The sequence below is a fragment of the Martes martes genome, assembly GCF_963455335.1.
Source record: "Martes martes genome assembly, chromosome: Y".
NCBI classification, from domain to species: domain Eukaryota; kingdom Metazoa; phylum Chordata; class Mammalia; order Carnivora; family Mustelidae; genus Martes; species Martes martes.
Window position 1 is genome coordinate 18,556,807 of NC_137907.1, and position 11,217 is coordinate 18,568,023.

General features: G+C 59.5%; 1 protein-coding gene across 1 annotated transcript; it reads left to right on the forward strand.

The window, feature by feature from the left end:
- Nucleotides 1–7,293: 7,293 nt before the first annotated feature.
- LOC308337774 (testis-specific Y-encoded protein 10-like) lies at nucleotides 7,294–8,921 on the forward strand. Its single transcript, XM_080795974.1, has 5 exons — nucleotides 7,294–7,365; nucleotides 7,505–7,616; nucleotides 7,716–7,861; nucleotides 7,956–8,040; nucleotides 8,742–8,921. The coding sequence occupies exons 1-5, from the start codon at nucleotides 7,306–7,308 to the stop codon at nucleotides 8,762–8,764; spliced, it is 426 nt and encodes a 141-aa protein (XP_080652100.1). The 5' UTR covers nucleotides 7,294–7,305; the 3' UTR covers nucleotides 8,765–8,921.
- Nucleotides 8,922–11,217: the final 2,296 nt, after the last annotated feature.

Here is an 11,217-nt window from a genome sequence, read left to right on the forward strand (position 1 = left end):
ATGTGTTTTCATTGTGTGTCTCCTCTTCACTAAGCAACGTCTGCGTGTGTGTGTGTGTGTGTGTGTGTGTGTGTATGTGTGTTTCTCTGGGGCCTTCTTTGTACACAGTTGTGCTGGAGAGTTTGGTGTGTGTTGTGGGTACATGTTTCCATGTGAACTTGTGTTTCCAGTTGTAGGGCTGAGGGTGCATGTCTCTGTGACATGAGATAGGTTGTGCAGGGAGTGCATGTGGGTTTGCGTGGGCTTAAGCGCGTGTGCACGTACGTGCGTGTGAGTGTAGCGGTTGACTGTGCATTTCTATATCAGGGAGGATGTGTTGTTTTCTCACATGTGTCTGAATCCTCAGGGCGTGCGCATATGAGTGTGTGTTTTGGACCCTTGAGAATGCCTGCGTGTCAGATTCTGTGGATGTTTCTGGATTGCGGGGGATCACGGGCATACTTCCTTTTTGAGCAGGTCAACTGCGTACGCCTGTGCCGGAGACCTTGTATGGGTTGTCTGTGTGTACGTGTGCTTGCAAGCGCACGTGTGTGTTGGTGTACTGTGTGTGGTGTGCTCTGTGTGATTGCAGAAGCATGAACCTGTGTGTGTGTGTTTGTGTGCCTGTTTGAGTGGCTACGTGTGTGTTCCTGTATGACACAGACCATGTGTTTTACTTACATGCTTCTGTACCCTCAGGGCTATGTGTGAGTGTGTCGTGCTCAGATGTAACGTCGTGAGTAGCGTATGCCTGCGTGCTGGAGTTTGTGGATGTGTTGGGGTGTGTGTGTTAGTGTTCTTGGGCACACCCGTGTAATGGTTTTTATGGTGGTGCCACATGCGTATGCCTGTGCCGGACACCTCGTGTGAATTGGGTCTGTTCTGGGTGTTTTTGCAAGCACCTATGTGTCTGCAGGCAAGGGATGGTGTGCATGCTTCAGATCAACATGAGCGAGTGTGTACACAGTGTGTACAGTGGGTTCGAGGAGAGTATGTGTGTATGTGTGTGTGTGTGTGTGTGTGTGTGCACACTTGATGGGCTACTTGTGTGTTCCAGGATGACGTAGACCATGGGTTTTGCTTACGTGCTTCTCTATCCTCAGGGGAGTGTGTGTGTGGTTGCGTGTGTTCTGTGTGTGTGTGTGAGTGTGCATGCTCCGATGTGTTGGCGTCAGTTGTGTATGCCTCTGTGCCAGGGGTTTTTGATGTGGTCATTTCCGTGTGTGAGTATGATGGTTCCGCGACACACGTGTGTATGTATTTTGGGGCCGGGACTGTATGTGTAGGCCTTTGCCGAGACCTTCTGTGAGTCGTATGCATTGTGTGTGTGTGTCTGTGTTCGTGTTTACAAGCCCCTATGTGTCTGTATGCAAGGGCTGCTGTTACAAGCCTGAATTTCATACCGAGGAGTGTGAGTTTAGTGTGTTCAGTAGGTTTCCTTGAGCGTGTGTGTGTTTGTGTGTGTGCGTGTGTGTGAATGGAGCTTGTGGGTGTGTGTTTGCATTTTCATGTGTCTGTGTGTGTGTGTGTGTGTGTGTGTCTGTGCGCATGTGTCATCTCCACGCCTTTGTATCAGAGATAATGTGTGGGTGCGTGTAGCATGTGCATGTGTTTGCACGAACACACGTGTCTTGTATGTCACTCTGTGTTTAGATGAAAATGTGAGTCTGGTTACGTGTGGCCTCATGCACGCCTGGGTGCCGTGAGTCTGTGTGTGTGGGGGGGTATGCATGTGCCTCTCGATGACTTGGTTTCAGGGATCATGTGTGGGTGTGCAGGGTATGTGCATGTGTTTGGACGAGCACAGACGCATCACGTGTTTCTCTGTGTTTCGAAGAACACGTGAGTGTGATTTTGTGTGGCCTCATGCACGTCTGGGTGTCGAGAGTCTGTGTGTGTGTGTGAGTGTGTGTGTCTGTGATGTGTGCCCAAGCCTTTGGACAGGGTCACGTGTGTATGAGTGTGTTGGGAGTCCCTGGTCGGGAAAGGAGAGGGCCCATGGCACTTCCCGCTCTGCTGATTATGGAGAAAGGGGCCAGTGGCGGAGTGCAGCCACGTCCCTCCTGACACACAGACCTTGTGTGCATTCCATGGTTACTCAGGGTTCTCTGTCCCCTCTCGCCGCAAAACGCACACGGGCCAAGGCAAGGCAGGCACGTGTCAAGCACACCACCCATCGAGGCAGCTTGCACGGATGGTGCCGGTGTGGGAAAACCCTAGGGGTCTCAGTGTGTGTTACAGAGGGGCTCAAACCTTGTACCCGCCTCTGTGTTGATTAGCCAAAGGCAGCAAAGAATAAGAAAGAATCCGTGAGCAGCACGTTCCTCCAGAGGAAAGAGCCCTGCGGGGAGCTCTCCTCCCAGTAGAAAGGCCATCCTGGACTCTGTTCTTCTCCTGTTTGGGCCGGTCTTGTCCACCTCCTGTGTACCAGGCGGGGAGGACGAAAAGGAGAGGAGCTGAACCCACAGGCACGTGTTCCCTGCCTCAGCGAGGGGCACCCAGCTTGTTGCTCCCTGAGCCAACAGGGGTTTCCCAGCACCACTTCTCACCAGTCCGGGGCTCGCCCCTCCCCGTCCGCTCGCCCTGCACTCACCCCGTCTTCGACGTTCCCCACCGCCTGCACCTCAGCTGGGCTTGGGATCTGGCAACGTGTGCCCACGAATGGATCCCGGCAGAGCCTCCCAGCGGCCCCTGTGGTGCTATGCCGACATCTCATGCTGTTTGTGGAGTCCTGACCTCATTGCCTTGGGGAACTGGGTTCCCTCCTGGCGGCCCCGGCAGCTAGGTGTAGGTCGAGGAGGGTTTGGCCTTCGGGCTCGGGAACCCTGCCGGCTTCACGGTTCGGGCCTGAACGTCAGCAAGTCTGCCCGCGGTTGGTCAGATCTCAAGTTGGGGATCTCAAGTCCGATACAGCCCCTCAGGGAGAATTCTAGGGTGGTGGAGAGCAACGGGCCAAAGGAAGACTGCTGGGGCCATCGTCACGTCTTCTGGTCTCCTTGTCGCCTAAGCTGGAGAGTAGCCTCACAGCTCCCCCAGGCCAGTCCGTGGGATTCATCGTGTCGACAAGATGGAGGGGAAGTCCCAGGCATGCTGACGGTTGCAGCGGGGCTGCCCGCGGGGATCCGGACGTGGAGGACCCCAGAATGTGCTGCGCTCGCCCCACCCACTTTCCCTAGAGCCCTCTGCGGCTCGCTCCTCGGGGCTTTTAGGAAGGGCCTGCCGAGCTCTACAGGGGAGAGGAAAGGCTGGACGGTGCCGCTAAAGCGCCTCCCAGGTGTCTCCCATAAACACAGGCGCTCCGCTTCCTTGACTGGGGGATGCCCCGCCTGCCCCGGAAAGAGGTGTTTAGGATTGGACCCCTGCCGCAGGTCGCATGGCTTAAGCTGTTGGGCGCATCATAAGGACATCGGGTTTCCTCCCAGGGCCTTAGGGTGCAAACCAGGGGATGTGGCTCGTGCACATCTGCCTGGAGTTCAGGGCAGGTTCAGGGCAAACACGTACGTGGCGCAAGAGGGCTGAGCGCCTCCTGAAGAAGACCGCCCGCTCCAGGGGCTTAATGGCCAGAGCTGCTGGGAGACGGACGCTTGCTACGGGACTGGAGGACCCAGGGCAACGGTCTTCCACGGATGTGGTCTCGCAGGCAAGGGATGGGGCGCCCAGAATGCGTGTGTGCTTTCCAGTGTACGTGTGTCGAGGCGACGGGGACAAGAAACAAGGGAGGTGCCCTTGAAACCCAGCCTCCCGTGAGGTCTCCGTTCCAGGCTGCTTACCTCTTGTCCTTTGGCCCCTCTCCTGTTCCTTCCCTAGCAGGGGCAATGCCAGATGTCTGTCATTGCATGAATGTCTGTCTCCCTGGATTGCGAGTGGACGTGGAGATCATCCACATGATGGCTGAACACATGGAAACCACAGTCCAAGGCCGTGGGGGTGCATATGAAATCCGGTCCACTGCAAACCCACCGCAGACCCGGCTGGGAACGGAATAGGTCTGTCCGTGCACGCGCTTCCACATGCACGTGTGTGTACATGGAAGGCCACGCCTGTGTACCCCTTTCCCACGGTGTTACAGCCAGCTGCCCACACGGGTACCTGTGGGCACGCAAAGAAACCTTGGTCTGAACACACGGGTGTGTAAGCACTCGGCTGTACTGAACACCGCTGGCACCTTAGAAGGCAGCCGGCATGAACTCTGCGCAGCTCGAACCCCCGCGATAACATTAGTCCAGCCACCCATGGAGTGGAGCCATGGCGCAGAGCCACGCATCCACCGCCGGTTCAGGAGACGGAGCCGAAGAAGACCTGTGCGAGGGCACAGAAGATGCCGTGGCCTCAAGAGTCGGTACGGACCTGCCGGGGACACGTGGAGGGTGAAGAACCGCCGGAGCAACCATGACAGGCACCTCCGTGTACAGGACGCGGCACGTGTGGCCCTTTGACGACTGAGATGACTGAGGTGTGGTGTAAGAAACCCGTCTGTTCCTGTAATGCTGGGGGAGACCGGCTTGCACTGGCTGCACACCAAAATTGCCCCAAGCCTACCTTGTTGGCCCAAAGCCACACGTTGGGTATCCTCTCTCCACGAGTGGGGGCCAGCCCTGGGGACGTGACGGGCCAGCCCTGGGGACGTGACGGCCCAGCCTCAAGTTCTGCTCACGGTCTGACCTGGTGGCCCGCAGGGGAAGGCTAGAGAAGATGTGTTCTCCTCTGCAGGCCAGACAAGCTGGGAACGCCTTCCCCACGGCATTTGTGGTTTCGCCCGAATGCAACGGAAGACACTCAGTCTCTGGAAGTGAAGGTACGTGCGTACGTGCTGTGTCACCTGGGAGCCAGCCCCAGCTTCTTGCCTCCGGCCTCCCAAAGGGTGCACACTGTAGTCACCTGGCCGCCAGACAGAATGCCCAACTGCCCATCCACAGGGTTCGCCCAGACATTGTCTCAGGGGAGGGGCATCCGGATTCACGTTGCCGGATGCCCTTGGCTGCACGAAAGGCACGCCTCCCTCTGTGCTCCATGCCAAACACACTGAGTGTCTGTGGGTAAGTGTGTGTGTGTGTGTGTGTGTGTGTGTCTGTGTGTGTTTGTGTCGGGGGCACCCAGCTTGGGACCCTTTCCCTGGTCACGTGACCAGTGGCTAGTCACAGAGGAGAAGAGGGCTCTTATTTCATGGGAAAGGAGGTGCTCGGACAGGCTTCTGCATCTTGCTTCCTGAAGCCTTCATCTTCCAGAGACCCTGTGGCCAGAGAGTGGGCAGAGAAACAGCGCCCTGAAGACAAACACCGAGTCGGGGGAAGAGGGAGAGCAGAGCATGGGGAAAGGACAGGCGGAGAGACGGATTGAGCACTCTCGGTCCCTCTTCTCCTGAGCAGCCAAGGACGTGGCCTGGGGGCAAACTGTGGCCGAACCCCCGCCCCCTAGCCCCGTGCCCCGAACAGGCAGACCGCTTCCGACCTCTGTCTCCTGGAATGGCCCTATTCCGCAATGCCTGGGCTGACGTTTCCACGCACGCTAGGCCAGGGTTCCCGGTGGTGCATACGCTGTCCTCAGTCTTGGACGATCGTGTTGGGGAAGGGCAAGGGACGGTTTCGCATTGACAGGCTACAAACACCGGGTGGAGAGCGGGCTGGAGGAGGCCACGGGATGGAGGGGAGGGGGTTGTGGGCCCTGGGGCCTGGGGCGCCTTAGGTAGAGCCCGAGGCCACCCTGGAGGAGGCGCACTGGCTGCCTCCCTGGCCGGCTCCCGCAGGGGGTGAGGGGCGGGGCCTGTGGCGGCCACGCCCACGGCCTTGCCGCTGGCAGCACCTGGGGTCCGGCCATTGTCCTGGGCGTGGATCAGGCCTCCTTCGCGCCGAGGCCCCACGCGTGCCACCTCCACCTCGGCCCCGTGGCCTCCTGGCCGGAAGCCCTTGTGCGCATGCGTCCCAGACTCCGGTGGCTTCTGCGAGGAGACGGCTGACGTCCCCCCTTCGCTGGGCCGCGGAGCTCCACTGCCGGGCCGCCTGCGGGAGCCGCGTGCTCACCCCTCCTGCTCCGTTCCTCCGCAGCTGCCCCAGCTGGGGGCCACATGGGACGCGGGACTGCCCCCCAATCCTGACCGACTCCGTCGAGGGAGGGGTCCATCGGGACGCGGCTGTCCGCGGACATATAGCCCCACCCCCAGAAGAGAGGCGAAGGTGCTGCTGGGCCTAGGCGTGGGGATGGCGGCAGAGCCAGCGCAGGACGAGGAGGGCCGTTGGGAGAGAGAGGGCGCCATCCTGGTGGTGGAGCTTGTGCTAGTGGGGGATGACGTAATGTTGGTGTGGCAGCTTGCGGTGGTCCAGGTGGCGGAGGACCCCGGGGAGACTGAGGAGGAGGACGAGGACGAGGACGACGAGGCTAGGGAGGTTGGCAGTGAGGCTGAAGAAGAGGGGGAGGCTGAGGAGGGCGAGGAGACTGAGGAGGAGGAGGAGGAAGAGGAGGAGGAGGAAGAGGAGGAGGAGGAAGAGGAGGAGGAGGAGGAAGAGGAGGAGGAGGAGGAGCAGAGGGAGGAGGAGGATGAGGCTGTTGAGGATGAGGTTGCAGAGGTACCAGAGGTGCAGGAGGAGGAGGATGAGGAGGAGGAAGACAGGAGGGAAGAGGCCTGGGAGGAGAGCCAGAAGGAGCGAGAAGCGCAGGAGCTGCAGGAGAAGCAGGAAGGGGAAGAACGGCCAGAGGCACGGCCAGGTCCGCCCCCGTCCCCGCCCCAGGCCCTCGAGGCCCTGCAGTCAGAGCTGGAGCCCATGAACAAAGACGCCAGCAGGGCCTACTCTGGGCTCAAGCTCAGGTTCTGGCAGAGGCGACGGCGTCACCTGGACCACCGAAGCGCCCTCATCCGGGGCATCCCTGGCTTCTGGGCCAAGGCTGTATCCTTGATACCTTCACGGAGGGACCCCGATGTGGCCGGGCTAGCGCAGGAGACTCCTGTGGCAGGGGGCCTGCGTTGTGGTGGCCTGGCTCATGCCTCGGTGATCACGACAGTTTCGAATCCCTGCTTCCGGGTGGGGGTCCCTGGTGGGGCCGCAGGTTGCCCTCGATGTGCCGGGGAGGGGGCCGTGGGTGGGCAGGGAGGTCACCGAGGATTTCCAGCTTTCTGTGTTAGTGCCCGGCAGGGAATTACCTAACTAACTAATGCAGCAGGCCGTGCGGGGGCGCAGGGGCCCTTGACACAATCTGTGAGGTGGAGTGGGTCCCGGTGGTAGGAGGGGAGATGCAGGGCGCACTTGCTGTGCAGACCTGCTCTGTTGTTGTAGCTCTTTCTTCTCCAGCCCTCGGAGAGTCCTTGACCCGAAGCAGTTTGTGAACCACCCGCAGATGTCAGCCATGCTCAGTGAGCAAGATGAAGGCATACTTGGCTCCATGACGGATTTGAAGGTCTGGCCCGGGAGATGGAGGCCCGGCCTGGGGGATGGGAGAAGAGGGGGTAACAGAAGCGATTCCTCCCCAAGGCCAGGAGGGGAAGGGTCTGCTGGACAGAGATCTCAACCCTCTCCCCCACTTTGCCGCCCGGCAGGTGGAGGAACTCGAGTCTCCCCGTGATGGCCGCAAGATCCTGCTCTTCTTTCGCGAGAACTCCTACTTCCGCAACGACGTCGTTGAGAAGGAGTATGTCCTCAGGGCTGCTGGTAAGGGGCCTCTGCGTGCATGGGCGGCAGCAGGTGGAGGCGGCAGGGTTGAACCTGATGCATCATCCAGCGCCTTCGCACGGACCCTTCCTCTTGCAGGGTACGAGCCGTCTCATTCCACTCCCATCCAGTGGCACCACTGTTACGAACAGGAGGCCTGTAGCCGCAGACGCCACAAGAGCAGCCTTAACTTCTTCAGCTGGTTCTCTGACCACAGCTTTGCCGGGCCTAGCAGGATAGCTGAGGTGGGTCCCTGTGACAAACCGCGCACGTGAACCTGCCTGTGCTCCCCAGCGGACTGGGATGTGCATCTGAGCCCTGCCCCGTTTCCCCTGCCAGATCATCATGGACGACCTGTGGCCCGATCCCCTGCAGTACTACGTGAGGAAGAAGGCCCCAGCAGAGGGAACTGAGAGGAGGGCAGGTGAGACGCCCAGGGCGTGGGTGCTGAAAATGCTCCGTGCGGCTCCGTGGGAGCTGGGCTCCACAAATGCAGAAACGGAGGCTTAGAGGAACACTCAAGAGGCGGTGACCCCGTGTCCAAAGGGCATCACCGTGAGTCGGGGAGGGCGGTGTCAAACTGGTTCTGCCTGGGAAGCTTGAGGCAGGCGGGTCCGGCAACACCAGTGAGCAGAGCCGGAGAAGCAGTCGGCTCAGCAGCTGCCTTGCGGGAAGTGCCACTCCCTGGCCGTGAACTCCTGCCCTCAGGTCTCCTCGCCACTGCCTCAGCTTTGAGCCCACCTAAGCACCTCTTGCCAGCCTTGGCGCAGATGTCTGCGTTCCCTGGCGTAAAGGCTCATGCGTCACCCCGTCACTTTTGTGTGTTCATCGGTAGAGTCCTCCCAGTCATCTCCCTGGGCAATCTCCTGTGCCCACCGCAATCAGCCAGAGAACACTGGAGAGCGTGCACAGATACCGTTGCTATGTGGGTGGAGGAAATGTAGGGGGATCGCCATCAAGGGCCGGGGAGAGGGGCAGGGGAGAATGGCCTCCGTTCCCCGAAAGGGCCTTGAAACCCTCAAGCAAACCTGCGTGTGGCCCGTAGAGGATACTCACCGGCCGCCTCATGTGTGCCCGGGTGACTGTGTGCCCGTGTGTCTGTGTCTGTGTCTCCGTCTCTCCCAGGGAACTTGAGCATGTTGAGGTGAATACGCAGAAGCCTTGCCCTTGACCCGGAAAGAGTCCAGGACCTTCAGATGGAGCCGGATGATCAGCCTGGTCCCTCCCACAGGGAACACCTCCAGTCTGGTGCCTGGGAGAAACACAGGGCCGATTGAGGCCCCCTGTAAAAATACTGAAATGTGGAAAAACGACGTCAACCGTGTTTATGTGTGTTACTGTGTGTACGCTCACACACGGTCGTCTTCATGGAAAGGGGCAGGTGGGGAGCCTGAGCTCATGGGATTCCCGTCGATGCTTACTACTCTGCCCCGGCATCCTTATTCCGTGGAAGGGGTGGGGCCGTATGCTGGCCCAGAGGTCCAGGTCACACGAGCTCTGGGACTGCATCCCAGCGTGGCAGAGGTCCTTCCCCTAGGGATGGTGGAGGTGGGCAGGGAGAGGAGATGAGCGAAAGGCCAGCTAACAGGGCCCATGCCTTCCCTGGGGAAATAACAGAGGTCAAAGAAAGGGAAGGGCGAGCCAGGGCCAAACGTGTCCAGTGTCAACTTTTGGTGGATGGCGATGACCGTCTCCCAGAGATGCTCCCTGGTGGATGACCTCACACACAGAACGGGTGGGACTGTAGTTTCATTACTCCGTTGAACCCCAGTGCCAGGGCTCTCCTTTCTTCTAAACAAGGGGCCCAGGCCCTTGCTGACACAGTCATCCTCTCAGCCCCAGATACAGCGGGAGCGAGTGGGGGCCAGGCCCTGTGGAGGGACTGTTGGAGAGGGGAAAGTGGGAGGAGGGAAGGTAGGAAAGATCACCCTGTCGTTCTGGCCCAGGTAGCTGGGCGGAAGCATAAATTGCAGGGAAAGGCACGCTCGCGCGCGCGTGCGGGCCCGCACACACACACACACGCACGCGCGCGCGCACACACACACACGAACACCATCGGGTTCCAACCGCCCTAAGCCACAGAATATTTAGCCACTCACATACACTGACACATACTCAGGAGCAGAGCCAACACCCCCAGCCAACACACAGTGATTCAGTCACCCTCATGTCCTGACACGCACACACTCACTCACCCTCCCAGGCACACAACCTTCACCCACTCACATGTCCAGAGACACGCTCACATACTGACAACCCCACGCAGCCCCATGATCCCCACTTCCCGGCTTCCCTAGGACGTTGGCTTGGGGTCCCCCAGATGGTCAGCAGAGGAGAGGGCAGAGTATTGCTGAATGCGAGACCCAGGACACCCGCCCGTGTGCTGTCTGTCCCGTGCTGACCCCGAGGCTGATCTGCCTCCTTCTCCGTGGTCTGAAGGCAGGTGCCCAATGCCCTCTATCCGCTTAGACCCCAAAAGGGAAATGCCACCAAAGGGCACCCCTAGTCCTCACCAACACCCCACGGAGCACGCTCCCCTGGTTAAGGGCCAAGTGCGCGCAGGCTGCTTTGACCGTGTAGGGCACCGTCCATCTTCTGAGGTCTTGGCCTCACTCCTCCCACTTTCAAATTCTTTGTGACTTTGGGACTCAGAGGCCAGTCTCTTGCACGGAGCATAGATGTGGCCAGCTTTTCAACACCTGCCCGTTCTGCTGTCGTCCACATCTTACTCCAGTGCTGTGAAGCCCCGTTACTGACCAGCCCCGTTACTGACACAGGGCAGTCCACAATCACAGTACTTGGTGTCTGTGTACTCCCTGGCTGTTTCCACCCTCTATTCCTCCGTGACTTCCCCATTTGCTGTCTCATGTTTTCGGGAAACATGACAGCTGCCCTGGTTGACACCACTGGATTCAGCTCTGCTCAGCCGACTTGTTGCTTCCCCACGCGTGGGTGGCCCCTTCCTCACAGGCGATGTGTCCTTTGGGTCTACATGCATCGCAAAGTATGAATTCAGCTGGGGGCAGACCAGTCCTTGCCTCCCCGCCTCCGCCCTTCCTCGCCGCGCCCTGCCTGTCTCTCCCTCCCCATCCCTGTGCACGGCTCTCCCTCCTGCCCCTGTCCCTCTCTTCCCTTCTCTCCCTCCCTCCCATTCCCCCTCTCTCCCCCAGCTCTTCTTCTCCTTCTGGGCTTCTCTCCCTCTCCTCCCAGTCTCCCTCTCCTCCCCCTCCCCCTGTCACCACCCCAGCCTTCTCCCTCTCCAAGGCTGTGCTCCTGTTCCTGCGGTAACACCAGAGGAGCCTCCTCTAGTGGTTTGGGCAAGGTTGCAAGTGCTGGGTCAGTTTGGATTGTACCAGTAATTCCAAAGTCTGAGCTGTCTCACGGACTGTCTCAGACATTTGTTTCTTCGCCCCATAGACAGCCATGCATCTTACTCCCTGCAGGGGCGTTTGTGACACTTGTTGCGACCACAGCCCCTGCACTTAACGCCTGCACTAAACGCCAAGGGAGTTCCTCCTGCGTCTTTCTGGTCAAAATCCCCCAGGACACACCGACCCACTCCTTCTAATAGAGGCCCTCCCACGATGCAACCGCAACGCTG

Bases quoted from the DNA above. Each gene is read 5' to 3' on its own strand.
- LOC308337774 (XM_080795974.1), top strand. From the start codon at position 7,306: ATGTCAGCCATGCTCAGTGAGCAAGATGAAGGCATACTTGGCTCCATG. The intron at 7,366-7,504 runs GTCTGGCCCGGG...GCCGCCCGGCAG, and splicing joins GCTCCATGACGGATTTGAAG to GTGGAGGAACTCGAGTCTCC. The intron at 7,862-7,955 runs GTGGGTCCCTGT...TTCCCCTGCCAG, and splicing joins GGCCTAGCAGGATAGCTGAG to ATCATCATGGACGACCTGTG.